At 42.3% G+C, this 20,250-nt stretch overlaps 1 protein-coding gene across 2 annotated transcripts in view; it reads left to right on the top strand.

The window, feature by feature from the left end:
• Positions 1–18,190, top strand: part of LOC140185900 (protein-glutamine gamma-glutamyltransferase 2-like) — a 71,008-nt gene extending 52,818 nt beyond the window's left edge. For both annotated transcript variants that reach the window (XM_072239713.1, XM_072239708.1), the window contains exons 8-13: positions 3,262–3,365; positions 3,851–4,093; positions 8,618–8,890; positions 9,304–9,464; positions 12,001–12,134; positions 16,981–18,190. In XM_072239713.1, coding sequence (XP_072095814.1) covers positions 3,262–3,365; positions 3,851–4,093; positions 8,618–8,890; positions 9,304–9,464; positions 12,001–12,134; positions 16,981–17,125 — 1,060 coding nt within the window. In that variant the 3' untranslated portion in view covers positions 17,126–18,190. The remainder of the gene's footprint in view (positions 1–3,261; positions 3,366–3,850; positions 4,094–8,617; positions 8,891–9,303; positions 9,465–12,000; positions 12,135–16,980) is intronic.
• The last annotated feature ends 2,060 nt before the right edge of the window (positions 18,191–20,250 follow it).

Here is a 20,250-nt window from a genome sequence, read left to right as displayed (position 1 = left end):
CTTTTCTGTGGGCACACCAAAGCTCATTCAGTGTCCAAAACCATGTATCTGTAGGTCTAACAACTGACCTTCTATTTATCTCACCGTACTGAATACCAACTGTACATCAAGTGGCTCCTCCCCTCTCTCTCTGTAAGAACTTGGAAGCTGCCAGTGTCCTTGTAGAAAGTATAAACATGCTGCCAAAAAACCATAACACCATCTCAAAGCAGTCTTCGCCTCTCTCTCTCCTTCTTTCTCTCTCTTTTAACAAGGTGTCTGTGTTGGACAACTCTCTCTCTCCCTCTTTTCAAAACCACAGTTCTTAGGGGTCATTCAGGACCCTGTCACATAGAAAACACAAAATAATTACGTAAGTATTCACCCCCTTTAACATGACATACCAAATCATCACAGGTGCAGCCAATTGGTTTAGAAGTCACATAATTAGTTAAATGAACATCACCAGTGTGCAGCCAAGGTGTTTCAATTGATTGTAGTAAAAGTACACCTGTATCTGGAAGGTCCAACTGCTGGTGAGTCATTATCCTGGCAAAAGCTACACCATGAAGATAAAAGAACACTCTAAGCAAATCAATAGACAATAGACAATAGGTGCAGGAATAGGCCTTTCGGCCCTTCAAGCCAGCACCGCCATTCACTGTAATCATGGCTGATCATCCACTATCAGTATCCAGTTCCTGCCTTAGCCCCATAACTTTTGATTCCGCTATCTTTAAGAGCGCTATCCATCTCTTTCTTGAAAGCATCCAGAGACTTGGCCTCCATAGCCTTCTGGGGCAGAGCATTCCATATATCCACCACTCTCTGGGTGAAAAAGTTTTTCCTCAACTCTGCTGTAAATGGCCTACCCCTAATTCTTAAACTGTGGCCTCTGGGTCTGGACTCACCCATCAGCGGGAACATTCTTCCTGCCTGCAGCGTGTCCAATCCCTTAATAATCTTATATGTTTCAATAAGATCCCCTCTCAGCCTTCTAAATTCCAGAGTATACAAGCCCAGTCGCTCCAATCTTTCGACATATGACAGTCCCGCCATCACGGGGATTAACCTTGTGAACCTACGCTGCTCTCCCTCAATAGCAAGAATGTCCTTCCTCAAATTTGGAGACCAAAACTGCACACAGTACTCCAGGTGTGGCCCTGTACAGCTGCAGAAGGACCTCTTTGCTCTTGTACTCAATTCCCCTTGTTATGAAGGCCAGCATGCCATTAGCCTTCTTCACTGCCTGCTGTAATTGCATGCTTGCTTTCAGTGACTGATGTACAAGAACACCTAGATCTCGTTGTGCTTCCTCTTTTCCTAACTTGACTCCATTTAGATAATAATCTACCTTCCCGTTCTTACCACCAAAGTGGATAACCTCACATTTATCCACATTAAACTGCATCTGCCATGCATCTGCCCACTCACCCAACCTGTCCAAGTCACCCTGTATTCTCATAACATCCTCCTCACATTTCACACTGCCACCCAGCTTTGTGTCATCGGCAAATTTGCTAATGTTACTTTTAATTCCCTCATCTAAATCATTAATGTATATTGTAAACAGCTGCAGTCCCAGCACTGAACCCTGCGGTACCCCACTGGTCACCGCCTGCCATTCTGAAAAGGACCCGTTAATCACTGCTCTTTGTTTTCTGTCAGCCAGCCAATTTTCAATCCATGTCAGTGCTCTGCCCCCAATACCATGTGCCCTAACTTTGCCCACTAATCTCCTATGTGGGACTTTATCAAAGGCTTTCTGAAAGTCTAGGTACACTACTTCCACTGGCTCTCCCTTGTCCATTTTCATAGTTACATCATGAAAAGCACAAATCTGGAGATGGATACAAGTCAGAATATGACACAGCTGGGAATCTGCCGAGAGCAGACAGTCCTCAAAAAATCAGTGACCGTGCAAAAAGGGGACCAGTGAGGAAGGCTACAAATAACCTATGACAACTTTGGAGAAGTTACAAGCTTAGTGGCTGAGATAGGAAAGACTGCAAATACAACAACTGTTGCCTGGGTGCTTCACCAGTCACAGCTTTATTGGAGAATGGCAAAGAGAAAGCCACTGTTGAAAAAAACTCACATGAAATCTTGGCTAGAGGTTGCCAGAAGGCATGACATGAGGGAGACTACAAGAAGGTTCTATGGTTTAAGCTGAGCTTTTTGGCCATCAAACTAAATTATCACATGATCAAAATCATACCATCCCTACCATGAAACATGTTGGTGGCTGCATCATACTCTGGAGATGCTTCACTGCGGCTGGCCTGGAAGGCTTGTGAAGGTAGAGGGTAAAGTGAATGCAGCAAAATACAGAGAAATCCTGATGCAATCTGCAAGAGAACTGCGACTTGGGAGAAGATTTGTTTGCCAGCAAGGCAATGACCCTAAGCATAAAGCAAAAGCCACACCAGAATGGCTTATAAACAAAATTAATGTCCTGCAGTGGCCAAGTCTGAGTCCAGACCTCAATTTGTGGCTTGACTTGAAAAGGCCTGTTCACTCACGATTCCCATGCGATCTGACAAAGCTTAAGCAGTTTTGTAAAGAAGAATGGGAATGTGTCCAGATGTGCAAAGCTGATAGAGTCCTATCCACACAGACTCAAGGTTGTAATTACTGTCAAAGGTGCATCTACTGAATACTGACTTGAAGGGGGTGAATACTTACGCAATCAATTATCTTGTGTTTTATATTTGTAATTAATTTAGTTCACTTTGTAGAGATCTGTTTTCAGTTTGACATAAGAGAATCTTTTTCTGTTGATCAGCATCAAAAGAGTTAAATTAAACCCACTGTGATTCAATGTTGTAAAACAATAAAACAAGAGAACTTCCGGGGGGGGGGAGGGCAGGGTTAGTGAATGCTTTTAAAGGCACTCTATATACTCTGATCACAAATTTACTTTGAACTTTGAGAGGACATTGCTAGAAATCTGATCTTCCCCACAAATAGTTCTGAAATATTTATTTTACATGCTTTGCTCTTTGAGCAGTTCATCATTCAAAGTCCTGCTGAATACATTTTCAACTGAGAGATAAAAATATATCAGACCTATCACAAATACGTTATTGGGAGTAGGTATAAATGCTTTAGGATAAAGACTGGAGTTCACTTTGTAAAAGGAAATGTTCACTTTCTTTTTACTGAAATGAAAGAGACTGAATTTGTGACTAGTGTCTAGTGTAACCAGGAAATGAACCAAACACCTATAGTATCTGTGTTGCTATTATGAAGTTTGCTAAGACACTTCTTCCTATGATGCAGGAACTTCCACGTCTGGGTGGAGAGTTGGATGGCACGAAATGACCTAAAGCCAGGTTATGATGGATGGCAGGCTCTGGACCCAACTCCGCAGGAGAAGAGTGATGGTGTGACTAAAATAAAATATTGGTTCATTGCATGGGCTATAAATATAAAAGCCAATGGCAAAGAAAGTTCGTAAAATAATTCAACTGCAAGATCTTGCATCAGGATTATAGTTCTCCTAATGTATTTCATCTCTTTTCGTAATCCTGACTTAGTTACTCTGATATGATCAGTAACGGGTTATTTGGTTTTAGCTTCTCAGAGGAATTTGTCTTTTAGTTGGTAAGTTGACACAATAAATACCAAAATCTAATGTCTTCATGTCATTTTTGCAGCTTCCAGATGTGAGGGTTCACAATTATTTCAATGATCTTGCATAGCAAGAAAAGCAAAGCATGAAAGTGGAGCCTTGCAAATTCATAGCAGTGTGTCATTTCTAAACACCTCTAGGCAGTCTGGGCTTCTGGAAGGGCCTTGTTAAATTGAAGATAATTCTTACATTGACTGATTATTTTTTCTCAATCATTTTCCATGCTTTTCTTTTTAGGAATTTACTGCTGTGGACCTGCCCCAGTGAAAGCAATTCAAGATGGGGCAGTGGAGATGAAGTATGATGTTCCTTTTGTTTTTGCGGAGGTCAATGCAGATGTGGTAACATGGTTAAGATGCAGGGATGGCAGAAAAGTAAAGACAGCTGTTGATACTCAACGTGTGGGCAAATGTATCAGCACCAAGAGCTGCGGCAGTAATGATCGTGAAAACATCACACGCAATTACAAGCATCCCGAGGGTAAGCAAAGGAAATACCTGTCAGAAAATATACTTGCTGGAATTGTTTATTACTCCAGTACATCATAATACAACATTAAAAATTCACATTTCATAGCAAATATGGAAAAATAGCACCATGAAGTCCTGAGTTGTTCCCAAAGCACTCTAGTTTCATGCAGTCACGTGTAGGGCAGTTGCCATATCAAGCTGTTACACATCCAGTTAGGATGCTTTCTATCAAAGTTGCTGGTGAATGCAGCAGGCTAGGCAGCATCTCTAGGGAGAGGTACAGTCGACGTTTCGGGATCTTCAACTTTTCGACCACATTTTGACCTTCAACTTTTCAACCACATTTTGACACAGACTCGCTATCACAGCCATATACCCTTTCTTGGAATGTGCCTCCGTCGCCAACTTACTCCAGTTGGCTTTAGGGTTCGTTTTTGAGCCTCTCAATTTGGACCTTCTGAGGATCCCAGGTTCTCACATTTTATTGACTCTGCCTCTCGTCGCTTCTCCCGTCAAGCTCTGAAGGCGACCCTCTCCGCCATGAGGAGGTACTTGGTGTCCCTATCCCAGACCCTTCCACACCTTCGGGACACTTTCTTCACCGTCTGTAATGGTCCTACCCGTTATTTCATCCTCCGTTGGATCCATGCCTGCAATCGCCGTTTTTTTGACTTTGTCATGTTAGGCAAAGATCACAAGATCTTACATCTGCAGACCCCAGAGTCTGCTGGCCCTGATGCTAGCAGGCATGAACTTCAGATTGCGGTCGCTGCCATTGATCTCGCTGGTTCCAACACCTCAGGGCATATTCAAAACCCGGAATCCAGCAACGACCATGGACACCTTCAAAGCAATTGCGCAACCACCAACTGCGACTCCAGCCTTGAACTCCAGGCCGGGTCTTTATGTGCTGCTATTGTGACTCCTGTCTCCCCTTCCCCCACCACCACTCTGCAACCCCGTCTCCCTCAGATCCCACCGTCAGCTTCTGGGCCCTCAGAGGCTCCATCTTCCTCTTACCCCAACCCTACCCTCTCCACTGACACCCACAGCCTCCCCCCTCCCTCCTCTGATCCCAGCTGTCATCCATGCCAGGTCTTTACCATCTCCTCTGAACTTCAACTGTTGGAGGCATAACGCTCTGTCCTCAGTAAGGGCCTCACCTTTGGCCCTCTTCTCCCACACCTCAGCGAGTTCCACGTTCGCTATGATGCGGAACTCTTCTTCCGCCTTCTCCGTCTCCGAGCCTACTTCTTCGTCAAGGACTCTTCCACCCCCACCGATGACCCCTTCTCCCATCTTCAACCCTCCTCCTCTTCATGGAGACCCCGCTCTGGATCTCTTTATTGCTAACTGCCGACAAGACATCAACCGTCTCGACTTCACCGTACCTAGTTCCCATTCCAACATCACTCTTTCTGAACGGTCTGCTCTCCACTCCCTCCGCACTAATCGTAACCTTACTATTAAACCTGCCGATAAGGGGGGTGCTGTTGTAGTCTGGCGCACTGACCTCTACCTTACCGAGGCACAGTGACAACTCGTGGATACCTCCTCTTATTTACCCCTCGATCGTGACCCCATTAAGGAGCACCAGGCCATTGTCTCCCAGCCCATCACAGACTTTATCCGCTCAGGGGATCTCCCATCCACTGCTACCAACCTTATAGTTCCCGCCGTTTCTACCTCCTACCCAAGATCCACAAACCTGCCTGTCCTGGCAGACTTACTGTCTCAGCTTGCTCCTGCCCCACCGAACTCATTTCTGCATACCTCGACACGGTTTTATCCCCCCTTGTTCAATCCCTTCCTACCTATGTTCGTGACACTTTTCGATGATTTTAAGTTCCCTGGCCCCCATTGCTTTATTGTCACCATGGATGTCCAGTCCCTATATACTTCCATCCCTCATCAGGAAGGTCTCAAGCTCTCCGCTTCTTTTTGGATTCCAGACCTAATCAGTTCCCCTCTACCACCACTCTGCTCGGTCTAGCGGAATTAGTCCTTACTCTTAATAATTTCTCCTTTGGCTTCTCCCACTTCCTCCAAACTAAAGGTGTTGCTATGGGCACCCGTATGGGTTCTAGCTATGCCTGTCTTTTTGTTGGCTTTGTGGAACAATCTATGTTCCATACCTATTCTGGTATCTGTCCCCCACTTTTCCTTCGCTACATTGATGACTGCTTTGGCACTGCTTCCTGCACGCATGCTGAGCTCCTTGACTTCATTAACTTTGCCTCCAACTTTCACCCTGCCCTCAAATTTACCTGGTCCATTTCCAACACCTCCCTCCCCTTTCTAGATCTTTCTGTCTCTATCTCTGGAGACAGCTTATCCACTGATGTCTACTATAAGCCTACTGACTCTCACAGCTATCTGGACTATTCCTCTTCTCACCCTGTCTCTTGCAAAAATGCTATCCCCTTCTCTCAATTCCTCCGTCTCTGCCGCATCTGCTCTCAGGATGAGGCTTTTCATTCTCGGACTAGGGAGATGTCCTCCTTTTTTAAAGAAAGGGGCTTCCCTTCCTCCACCATCAACTCTGCTCTCAAACGCATCTCCCCCATTTCACGCACATCTGCTCTCACTCCATCCTCCCGCCACCCCACTAGGAATAGGGTTCTCCTGGTCCTCACCTACCACCCCACCAGCCTCCGGGTCCAACATATTATTTCCCGTAACTTCCGCCACCTCCAACGGGATCCCACCACTAAGCACATCTTTCCCTCCCCCCTTCTCTCTGCTTTCCACAGGGATCCCTCCCTACCTTAATCCCTTGTCCGTTTGTCCCCCCCCATCCTTCCCCACTGATCTCCCTCCTGGCACTTATCCTTGTAAGTGGAACAAGTGCTACACATGCCCTTACACTTCCTCCCTTACCACCATTCAGGGCCCCAGACAGTCCTTCCAGGTGAGGTGACACTTCACCTGTGAGTCGGCTGGGGTGATATACTGCGTCCAGTGCTCCCGATGTGGCCTTCTATATATTGGCGAGACCTGACGCAGACTGGGAGATCAGTTTGCTGAACACCTACGCTCTGTCCGCCAGAGAAAGCAGGGTCTCCCAATGGCCATACATTTTAATTCCACGTCCCATTCCCATTCTGACATGTCTATCCACGGCCTCCTCTACTGTAAAGATGAAGCCACACTCAGGATGGAGGAGCAACACCTTATATTCCGTCTAGGTAGCCTCCAACCTGATGGCATGAACATTGACTTCTCTAACTTCCGCTAAGGCCCCACCTCCTCCTCGTACCCCATCCATTATTTATTTATATACACACATTCTTTCTCTCTCTCTCCTTTTTCTCCCTCTGTCTCTCTGACTATACCCCTTGCCCAACCTCTGGGGTTTTTCCCCCCTTCCCCCTTTTCCTTCTCCCTGGGCCTCCTGTCCCATGATCCCCTCATATCCCTTTAGCCAATCACCTGTCCAGCTCTTGGCTCCATCCCTCCCCCTCCTGTCTTCTCCTATCATTTTGGATCTCCCTCTCCCCCTCCCACTTTCAAATCTCTTACTAGCTCTTCCTTCAGTTAGTCCTGACGAAGGGTCACGGCCCGAAACATCGACTGTACCTCTTCCTAGAGATGCTGCCTGGCCTGCTGCGTTCACCAGCAACTTTGATGTGTGTTGGTTGAATTTCCAGCATCTGCAGAATTCCTCGTGTTTAGGATGCTTTCTATGGTGCATCAATAAAAATTGTTAAGAGTCAATGGGGCGTTCCAGATTTCTTTAGCCTCCTGAGGAAGTAGCAGTACTGGTGAAATTTCTTGGCCATGATGTCTACATGGATGCACCAAGGCAGGCTATTGGTAATGTTCTTTTCTAGGAACTTGAAGCTCTCAATCCTCTCAACCTGAATTCTATTGTTGTAAACTGGAGCAGTGCACCATCCCCCTGCTTGACATCAGTGACCAGCTCCTTTCTTTTACTGACATTGAGGGATAGTTTGCTGTCATGACACCATACTACTAGGCTCTCGTCCTTCTTCCTGTACTCCAACATGTTATTGTTTTCAATACAGCCCACTACAGTGGTATCATCTGCAAACTTGTAAATGGAGTTAGAGCAGGTTCTGCCCACAGAGCCATGAGTATGTGGCGAATAGAACAGAGGGCAGAGGATGCAACCTTGTGGAGCACCAGTATCTAGAATAATCGAACCAGAGGTGTTGCTGCCTAGACTTACTGATTGTAATGTTAGTCAGGAAGTCAAAGATCCAATTGCAGAGGGAAGCATTAATAACTTGGGTCCAGAGATTGGCTATGATTCACTTAAAATGTTACACTGTAGTCCATAAGCAAAAGTCTGACATCGATGTCTTTACCATCCAGGTGCTTGAGAGATGTGTTGGGCCAGGAGTTAGGGAGATGACATCTTCTGTAGACTGTTCTGAGGCAGGCAAATTGCAGTAGATCAAGGTTGTAAAAGATCTGTTCATAATTTCAAAATAAACAATTAGAAAAATGAATAAATTATTTATTGCCCGCTTTTTATTGTTTTAATAAATGTGTTTTTCAATATATTTAGGGTCTCGAAAAGAAAGAGAAATATTTCATGAAGCCCAATTCAGAAATAAACTGGAACCTGCACAAGAAGTGAAATTCCTTGTGCAACTGAAAGCTGATGCCTCAGTAAACCATGGATCTGATATTCACGCCGTTGCGAACATCTCCAATCACAGTTTAGAGACGAGGATTTGCAACATTCAGCTTAACGCCCAAATACTGAAATATAGCGGACAACCTGTGAAACAAGTTATGGCTCAGAGTGTGAACGAAGTTGTAATTGAAAAGAATGAAGGTAATGAAATTTCTAGTGCTATTGCATTGTGCCTCTGTTCTTTTGCTATTTTAGGAAATAATCTCTTTTAAGATTTAGTCGTATCTGCCCAAATACCCAAATGACAGTTGAAAATATCAGATTTACAGCACCAGCTGCTCATCAGTGATCTTCCTTCCATCATAAAGACAACAGTGGGAATGTTCACTGATATTATAAAATGTTCTGTCCATGCAGAGCTCTCAGCACACAAAGCAAGACCAAGTAAATATTCAGGCATGGGCTGATAAATGCCTCTCTTAATCCTATTCCATAACTTCAACTCCTTTGTGATGCATTGAGGCTTGTAAAGATATATGTAGTTGTGAAATGAATATTTCATATAAGCTATTACGTTATTTTAATATTCCCTGTTTTAATTTTTTTTGTTTCAGTTAAAACAGTGCCTCTAGACATACCATTCAGAGATTTTTGCAACTATCTGGAAAATCATCAACTGATCAAGCTGATTGCTGTGGTAGCTGATGCAAGAACAAAAGAAAATGTGATAGCAGTGAAAGACGTTACTGTGGTCAAACCTGCTGTCGTCGTAAATGTAATAATCTTCAACGAACTATGAACTACATTTTCACAGCAGACACTAAAATTATCAGTCCATCTATGGGGATACTTCATCATTTTCCCTGATCTCATTCAATGGTGTAATTGTCTTGTTTTGATATAGAGAAAGTTTCTCAATAATAACCTTTTACAGCATAAGACCACATCTGAATTGATATGAAGCTAAACTGGACAGCTTTCATTAATAACTTAATTTAAAAATGATTAGGTTGTTAGAAACAACCTAGACAATTTAGAGCTCTAAGTCTTCAAATTAGTAAGAGAATATTCCCCAGTAGTGAAGAAGGGTGATTGTTCTCTTATTCTTTAGAAATCTTTAAGATAAGATTTTATCTTACTTGGAAACAGAAAATGCAGTGCAGGTGTACTTAATGGTGGAATACAAGAAATTTCTTCTTCTTTTCCCTTTCTCTATTTGGGAGCAGTACACTGGTGCAGCTGATAGAACTGCTGTCACACAACTCAAGTAGCTCAGGATCACTTCTGAATCTCAGGTGATGCCTGTGAGAAATTTCTACAAAAGCTGACATGAGTTTCGCTCTGCTTTCCTCCCTCTTCCCAGAAACAACCAAGTTGGTAGGTTAATTCGTCGCTGTAAATTGCCCCTAATGGATAGATGTATGGTAGTGTTAGGGAGAGGAGACAAATGGGAATGAAAGTTCAAGTTCAAAATAAATTTATTATCAAAGTATGTTTATGTCACCATATGCTAGCCTGAGATCCGTCCTCCTGCAGAATAAAGAAATATAATGGAAAAAATACAAACATGTTTTATAAGATATCAGAAGGGCCTAATCTGGACTATTGTGTGGAGTTTTGGTCACCTATCTTACAGGAAAGATGTAAGTAAGCTTGAAAGAGTACAGAGAAAATTTACAAGGTTGTTGCCGGTACTGGGGAACCTGAGTTATTAGGAAAGATTGAATAGGTGAGGACTTCATTCCTTGGAATGCAGAAGATTGAGGGGAGATTTGATAGAGGTATACCAAATTATGAGGGGTATAGATAGGGTAAATGCAAGCAGGCTTTTTCCACTGAGGTTGGTTGGAACTACAACTAGAGATCATGGGTTAAAGGTGAAAAGTTTAAGGGGAACCTTCTTCACTCAGAGGCTCATGAGAATGTGGAATGAGCTGCCAGCGCAAGAACTGCATGCAAGCTCGATTTCAATGTTTGACAGAAGTTTGGACAGGTACAGTACATGGATGATTCAGGTATGGAAGACTATGGTTCCTTTTGGATGTGGAAGTTCATGGGATGGTAGGTTAGGAAAAGAGGAATTCTATCCCTGTTAGGTCAGCAGGAGGATGGGGTGGGCATGAATGTCTGGAAAATGGAGATGTGGGTGAGAGCAGCATCAATGGTGGAGGAAGAGAAACACCATTCTTTGAAGAAGATGTCCTCTGATGTCCTAGAAGGGGAAACCTCACCCTGGGAGCAGATCTGGCAGAGACGAAGGGATTGAGAAAACTGAATAACATTTTTACAGGAGACAGGGTGGGAAGAGGTACAGTCAAGATATCCATGGTAGCATTAGGTATTAGCAGACAGTTTGTCTCCAGAGACAGAGACAGAGAGATTGAGAAAGGGGAGAGAGGTGTCAGAAATGCATCAAGAGAATTTAAGGGCAGGGTGGAAGTTGGAGGCAAAGTTGATGAAATTTACAAACCCCAAAGCAGTCATCAATGTAGCAGAGGAAGAGTTGGGGAGCATGGAGAGTTGGTTAAGACGAGTGAAGTTACCTACACTGGTTCAGGAGACAGAGAATAATTGTTCCTGAACCTGGACACCTCTGCAATGGCAGCAATGAGAAAACAATATGGCCTGGATGGTGACTAGTGTAAAATGTGTACTTACTGTTCAGCATGAATTGTTTACATACTGTATCTACCATCCCCAGCCCCACCCTTCAGAGCTGACCTGCTTTGTGCTGGAACTCTTCCTCGTAAGGCTTTTAGCTGACACTGAGATTCATTCAGCACTATTTCCTGTTCATCCCAAAGCACCACCTCCAGGTTCTCCCATCGATCACAGAGCTATGAGTAAGATTGTGAGAATCGTCTTCCCCCTTTCCATCCACCATCAACCCCTATGGCTCTTCCTCTTTCTTCTCCAATATTCTTAATTTCTCTTGCTTTGTCTTTTACCCTCTCACTTTCTGCTCAAACTAGAAACCATCTGCAAATAGATTGATTCAGCTTAATAAACAGACAATGCAAAAGCCTTCATTTTCTTGGAAAATAACACAAACAGTGCAGTGGCTAAAATTACTTCAAATTAACAGAATGCGGCAAATAAGAGTAATCCTGAGGGAAGGAAGATTCCAAACTCATTTTTCAGTCTCTACTGGTTTTATGAATTCTCTGTCAAAGCTGCTGGCATCAGCTTATCTTACTTGGAAACAGAAAATATGACATATGGCCATAGACATATAACATAAATGAATTTTACTGTTTTTAGCAGTTTGGAATAATGAATAATCACAGCATATAACAAACCTGTTTCTTCAGGTACCGGGGAATGCCATTCTGAAGCGTCAGCAGACTGCAGAAATCACTTTTCAGAATCCACTGTCAGAGCCACTCTTTCATTGTGTCTTCACGGTAGAAGGAATAGGACTGATTGATGGAATGCAAGAAATCGGGTAAATGGAAAAAAGCAATTTCTGAAAACAGTATGGAACAAATAAATGATTAGCTTTTGAATGCAAAAATCTCTCTGGTATCCCTTTGAATTGTGCGCTATGTTTCTGTGCTCTTCTCTCTGTAAGCCTGTGCAAAACAGAAATCACTTTCACCAGCATGAAATAATTCAGTTTCTTCTGACATATAGCAGACATAGAGGATAGCTGAGGATAAAATTCAACTTCAAATGTGGAATGAAATGGATGGCTTCATACCAGCAAAGAAAATAACAGCCAACCAATGACCAATCTTTAAAAATAGTCAACAGAGAAACTTATTGCTTGAAAATACAGTGGATTCTAGTTAATTAGGCCACTGGTTAATCAGGGCAGCCACTAATTTGTTACAGCACTTAAAGGAAAAAAAAATCAAGAAAATAGTCAGGATACTCTTTGCTTATTTGGGACACTATGCTGCTTACTTGGGACAGGAGACTGTTGCTAAGCAGTTTCTAACTGGTGTCAGATGCATACACTTGTGTGGCTTTTAGAGACTACATCATGCTTAGAGTGAACAATTTTTAAAATAGTGTCACTTGTATGGACTTGTATTCAAAAAGCAGTGATTTTTGTCGCTGATAGTTGCTGAAAAATAAGCAGCAAGACTCACTGCAGTTTCAAGCAGTCAGGCAAGGAGATGCCAGAAAGGGCTGGGAGTAAAAGTGAAATGATTTTCACAACTTCAACAAGTTAGGAACTATGAAGAATTTGAAGGTGTCAACAATCATCTTGAACATTACAAAGGAAAGGAAGATTCCAATAACATTGGAAGAAGGTGTCTACGCTGATTTTCTTCATTTACAGTTGACCAAAAGAACGCGGCAGCATACATTGTATGAAGTCCTCCGTCAAGAATTTTTAGGAACAAATGCACTGTTTTATAGTATTATAGTAGTACTGATTGTTTTCTAATTTGTTCTGTATTTCATTTAAATACATCATTCGACACTCAGTTAAATGGTAGTTGGCTTATTTATACATTTTTAACTATTTCTGTGAAACTTCACCTAATTGGGATGGCTGCTTAATGGAGCCAAAATGTCCAAAATGTCCGATTTGTCCCTGTTAACCGGAATTCACATAGTTGATCCAATTTGCTGCCTCAAGATATTCCTTTTGCCCAGGAAAGGAATAAAACTTCAAACAACAAAAATAAAAATTCCATAAGATCTAATAGCATGGCTGGATTTGAGGTAAATATAAGAACTGGGTGGTGGTGGAAGATAGTTCTTCATAATGTCAGAAGAAATGTAATGTTTGGGAGTTGGAAAAGGTTATACCATTAATGACTGCTATAAAGGCTTCCACTATGTTCTGAAGTATGGAAATATAAGATTTTCATCTATCAATGTTTCAGGTTTAAATTTTGTTTATTTATTTTCAAATTCTTCTGTAGAATACTCTTAGAACCATGTTTACTCTTAGAACCCTTTTTAAACAATGGAACCACATGAGCAATACACCAATCCTCTGGCACCATCCCCATCTCTAATGACATTTGAAATATTTTTGTCAGAGCCCCTGCTATTTCTACACTAACTTCCCTTAAGGTGCTAGGGAATATCTTGTCCGGATCCGGAGACTTATTCACTTTTATATTCCTTAAAAGCACCAGTACTTCCTCTTCTTCAATTGTCATATTTTCCATAACTACCCCTCTTGTTTCCTTTACCTTACACAATTCAACATCCTTCTCCTTAGTGAATACCGAAGAAAAGAAATTGTTCAAAATCTCCCCCATCTCTTTTGGCTCTGCACATAGCCGTCCACTCTGATTCTCCAAGGGACCAATTTTATACCTCACTATCCTTTTGCCACTAACATAACTGTAGAAACCCTTTGGATTTATTTTCACCTTACTTACCAAAGCAGCCTCGTATCTTCTTTTAGCTTTTCGAATTTCTTTCTTAAGATTCTTCTTACATTCTTTATATTCCTCGAGTACTTCATTAATTCCAAGCTGCCTATATTTATTGAAGATCCCTCTCTTTTTCCGAACCAAGTTTCCAATATCCCTTGAAAACTATGGCTCTCTCAAACTTTTAACCTTTCCTTTCAACCTAACAGGAACATAAAGATTTTGAACCCTCAAAATTTCACCTCTAAATGACCTCCATTTCTCTATTACATCCTTCCCATAAAACAAATTGTCCCAATCCACTCCTTCTAAATCCTTTCGCATCTCCTCAAAGTTAGCCTTTCTCCAATCAAAAATCTCAATCCTAGGTCCAGTTCTATCCTTCTCCATAATTACACTGAAACTAATGGTATTGTGATCACTTGACCCAAAGTGCTCCCCAACACATACCTCCGTCACCTGCCCTGTCTCATTCCCTAACAGGAGATCCAACACTGCCCCTTCTCTAGTTGGTACCTCTATGTATTGCTCCAAAAAACTATCTTGCACACATTTGATAAACTCCAAACCATCCAGCCCTTTTACAGAATGGGCTTCCCAGTCTATGTGTGGAAAATTAAAACCTCCCACAATCACAACCTTGTGCTTACTACAAATATCTGCTATCTCCTTACAAATTTGCTCCTCCAGATCTCTGTCCCCGTTAGGTGGTCTATAATACACCCCTATAAGCGTCACAACACCTTTCCTATTCCTCAATTCCACCCAAATAGCCTCCCTAGACGAGTCCACTAATCTATCCTGCAGAGCACCGCTGTTGTATATTCTCTGACAAACAATGCAACACCTCCCCCTCTTGACCCTCCTATTCTATCACACCTGAAGCAACGAAATCCTAGAATATTTAGTTGCCAATCACACCCCTCCTGCAACCACGTTTCACTAATAGCTACAACGTCATATTTCCAGGTATCAGTCCATGCTCCAAGCTCATCCACCTTTCTTACAATGCTCCTAGTATTAAAATAGATGCATTTAAGAAACTCTCCACCTCCCACTCTCTGTTTATCCTTAATGGACCAAACTTTGTTATCTTTTTCTTCTTTTTCTCCTACATCAACCTCCCCTCTCCTAGTCTCCTTAATTTGATTCCCTCCCCCTAACCATTCTAGCTTAAAGTCACCTCAGTAGCCCTCACAAATCTCCCCGCCAGGATATTCATCCCCCTACGATTCAAGTGCAACCCATCCCCTTTGTACAGGTCACCCCTGCACCAATAGTGGTCCCAATGATCCAAAAACACGAATCCCTGCCCCCTGCTCCAATCCCTCAGCCACGCATTTATCCTACATCTCATTGCATTCCTACTCTCACTGTCGTGTAGCACAGGAAGTAATCCCGAGATTACGATCTTTGCGGTCCTTTATCTCAACTCCCTTCCTAACTCCCTGTATTCTTCTTTCAGGACATCTCCCCTTTTCCAACCTATGTCATTGGTACCTATATGTACCACGACCTCTGGCTCCTCTCCCTCCCACTTCAGGATCTCTTGGACGCAATCAGAAACATCCCGGACCCTGGCACCAGGGAGGCAAACTACCATCCGGGTCTCCAGACTTCGTCCACAGAATCGTCTGTCTGACCCGCTAACTATTGAGTCCTATTACTACTGCCCTCCTCTTCCGTTCCTTTTGGTGTATTGTGTACAGTTCTTGTCACCGAATTATAGGAAAGATGTCAATAAAATTGAGAGAGTACAGAGGAGGTTTACTAAAATGTTGCCTGGGTTTCATCTCCTAAGTTATAGAGAAAGGTTGAACAAGTTAGGTCTTTATTCTTTGGAGCGTAGAAGGTTGAGGGGGGACTTGATAGAGGTGTTTAAAATTATGACGGGGATTGATAGTGTTGACGTGGATATGCTTTTTCCATTGAGAGTGGGGAAGATTCAAACAAGAGGACATGAGTTGAGAGTTAAAGAACAAAAGTTTAGGGGTAGCATGAGGGGGAACTTCTTTACTCAGAGAGTGGTAGCTGTGTGGAATGAGCTTCCAGCAGAAGTGGTTGAGGCAGATTCGATGTTGTTGTTTAAAGTTAAATGGGATAGATATATGGACAGGAAAGGAATGGAGGGTTATGGGCTGAGTGCAGGTCGGTGGGACTAGGTGAGAGTAAGAGTTCAGCCTGGACTAGAAGGGCCGAGATGGCCTGTTTCCATGCTGTAATTGTTATATGGTTATAGATTATCCATGTATCCTTCCTATTTCACCCTGCCCTAGAATCTATTAAGATACCTGAACTCTTCCAGCTCTTATCTATGGATGTGTGTTAAATTTAAGCAATTTACCTTGACGATTTTTCTGTGGAGAATCTAAGCTCCAAATTCCTCCCAAAACCTCGACAATTCCCAAACCCTCAGAGTCATAGAACCATACAGCTTCGTAGGAATCGGCCCTTTGTTCCACCATGTCCACGCCACACGTCAAGCATCCATCGTCAGTAACCCTCTTCACTAGTGAGGCGATTGAACCAATTGACATCTTTGGGATATGGGAGAAAACTAGAGCACCAAGTGAGAAAATGGACAGTCCTCGGGAGAACATGTAATTATGTTAGCTCCTCTTAGGCCGCACCAGAGGTCAGGATCAAACCTGGGTTACTGGAGATGTGAGGCAGCAGCCATGAACCCTCTTTTCTTCTTAAGTTACTCATTAAAATCTCTTGCTTTCTCCAAGACTTTGACGAGCTGCCAAAGTCTCTCCCTGAATATTGCAGTATCAAAGGCTCTGCTGACAAATGGTTTTGGGTATGAGAAATGAATGCTGAGAATTCTACAGATCAATCCTATTTTATAGCTTTGCTATAGACTGATTTTAATTTCTTTTGAAATCCCTAAAAACTTTTTGTCAGCATGTTTCTTTAACCAGTAATGTTGTCTTTGTGTTGTACCAGGGTCCCAGAGATAAAGGCGAACCATGCAATTACAATTGAAGTTCAGTTCGTCCCTGATAAAACAGGATTAAGGAAATTAATGGTGGATTTTGACTGCAACAGAATGAAGGATGTGAAAGGATCCTGTAATGTTCTGGTCCGTTAGTTTTAAATTAAACTGATTAACTGATACATAATCCTCTATGTTTACTAACAGAAGTTGTATCTGTAACCTTATGTAAACTGTTTCAATCACCATTAATCAGAATGTTTATGATTATGAATCTATATTTCTGTTCTATCAGTGATTGTGATTGTGCATTCTAAGGATGGGCATTGTTAATGAAAACTGAGACTACACCGTGTCCAATTTCTAGGTAAAATACCCGACAATCAGAATGTTATTAGATTTTGTTCAAAATTCATATTTTGATTTTAAGTAGGTTGATCAGTTCCCAATGTCTCTTTTGGAATTCTCTGCAAAATTGGAGAGAAACAAAAATGTAGCAATCTTTTTCAGGACTAGGGCAACTTGACCAGCGCCCAAGCCCAATAAAGAGAAGTTTAGTCATTATTTCTGTTTTGTGCTTAATACAGAGTGAGAGAAGTAAATGCATTTCTGATGTCTTCGCAGCAACTATTCTCCACCCCACCCCCCAGCATAACCTGCAGATGCCTGAGACAGATAATTCACAAAACCACTGATGTAGGAACAACATCAAGGAACATGATTTACATCTGCAGTTAGCCATTATACAGATGGGGCCTCATTTCCAGCAAACCTTAGGCTTCTATATTTAGGCATGTATGGTGGTTCCCCTGTCCACTCATTGCCATTTTTGAAATAGGATTATTCATTAGTACGCTATTCAAATCTGTGTACATTTTAAATTTATATCCATTAAATATTTCCACATTATGATTTTTACCATCTGGATATTCTTATCACTGCTTTGCTTTCATTGCACATGAAAGGTACTGTTACTGCTAAAGGATGGTATACAAAAAGACAATACTATTGTTGATAAGAGATCATTAATTTAAAATTGCATTTCTCTGCCCACAAATCTGACCTCACTTGCAGAGAATTCTCAACATTTTGTGATTACGTTAGGAAGCTAGCATGTACTGTATTTTCCTTTCAGTTATTCATTTTCAGAGTACTGCCTATTGTACAATGTGTATTCAACTAATGAAGAAAATAAAGCAGATTCTTGTGAATTAATTCTAAGCATGTTTGGACTTGCTCTAATAACTATATTAATAATATAATTGGATTAATCAATAATTTGGGCATAGAGATTTGCATTTGCAAAGAACTTGCATTTGAATGGCGGAGCAGACTTGATGGGCCGAATGGCCTACTTCTGCTCCTATATCTTATTTTCTTATGGGATACTCCTCGTACACTCGATATTTATGTTCAGTATAACCCAAGGCTGTTTCATCAGCTCTTTGAATCACTGCCATTATCACTCCCCAGTTACTCTCACCTCCCCCCAGTCGCTACTCTCTTCCTCTCTTCCCATTTAAAGGAGCGATATGTTTCTTCATTCCTGACATTTCCTGTAGCTGGCCATGTACCATCCCACACCCCCTGGGCCATATTCTCCCACATACTCCTCGGCACTTTGTTTTTACCAAAATGTGTGTATCTTTAGTGTGCATCTGGTGAATTTCACGACATTTCCTCGAGCTTGCGCCAGAATCCTGAATACCCACATGTGACTTTAACTGAGGGCAACTCGGACAAAATGCTTTGTTTTTCCCTGGGGATGAAAGGCTTATGAATGATCATAATCAGAGTCAAGGGCTGGATTAGATCACCAGGGTTCTCAACCTGACCTTGCCTGATCTCAATAGGTGCCACCCTGACAGATATGTCTGGGTAAAACCTCTCCCTGAAATATTTCCACATTAATTCCCACACTCTGCAAAATATAAAGATGGGTACCAGTTAAACATCACATAATTAAAACTGCACAGTATGTACACCGCAGTCTGCCACTTTTGAGCATCTGAACTCATGATGCCTGCTGTATTCCTTTGCATCACACTTGCCAAACGCATCGGTTAAAATGCAGCTCCTGAACGAGTACACACGATCCCACTCTGGCATGCCAAACCTTCGGTAACCACACTTCACAACTGGTGGTTCCATCACACCAAATTAACACACAAAATTTTGTCTCTTACATAATCACACATGCACGCGCACACTACTTTTAAACCTACCAGTTCAGCTCTTTGTGCATGAGATACCTCGTGTTCCTACCTATCACCAACCCGAACAGTAATTTAAAAAATACTCACCCACTTAGACTGCCGAGATTGCTGGCCATGCGATGATCACATGAAGGTATCCCACTTCTGACACTAAATACTATTGCATGGATGAAGTCACCAGAGAAAAGCGAAGCAGATAGATGCACAGCAGCTTCTTTATTCGTCAAAACAAGGTACGACAGGTATCATATGGAGACACTTTAGGTCAAAAGGTCTGCTGGCACAACATGGGGCTCGATATTTCATTTGCTAAACATCAAAAGACAATTCTATATTTACAATAGAAACCATAGAAACTACAGCACAGAAACAGGCCTTTTGGCCCTTCTTGCCTGTGCCGAACCATTTTCTGCGTAGTTCCACTGACCTGCACACGGACCATATCCCTCCATACACCTCCCATCCATGTATCTGTCCAATTTATTCTTAAATGTTAAAAAAGAACCCGCATTTACCACCTCGTCTGGCAGCTCATTCCATACTCCCACCACTCTCTGTGTGAAGAAGCCCCCACTAATGTTCCCTTTAAACTTTTCCCCCCTCACCCTTAACCCATGCCCTCTGGTTTTTTTCTCCCCTTGCCTCAGTGGAAAAAGCCTGCTTGTATTCGCTCTATCTATACCCATCAGAATTTTATATACCTCTATCAAATCTCCCCTCATTCTTCTATGCTCCGGGGAATAAAGTCCTAACCTATTCAACCTTTCTCTGTAACTGAGTTTCTCAAGTCCCGGCAACATCCTTGTAAACCTTCTCTGCACTCTTTCAACCTTATTTATATCCTTCCTGTAATTTGGTGACCAAAACTGAACACAATACTCCAGATTCGGCCTCACCAATGCCTTATACAACCTCACCATAACATTCCAGTTCTTATACTCAATACTTTGATTAATAAAGGCCAATGTACCAAAAGCTCTCTTTACGACCCTATCTACCTATGAGGCCACTTTCAGGGAATTTTGTATCTGTATTTCCAGATCCCTCTGTTCTACTGCACTCCTC

Source organism: Mobula birostris, chromosome 2, assembly GCF_030028105.1.
Source record: "Mobula birostris isolate sMobBir1 chromosome 2, sMobBir1.hap1, whole genome shotgun sequence".
Classification (NCBI taxonomy): Eukaryota; Metazoa; Chordata; class Chondrichthyes; order Myliobatiformes; family Myliobatidae; genus Mobula; species Mobula birostris.
This window is presented reverse-complemented; position numbering and strand designations above follow the sequence as displayed.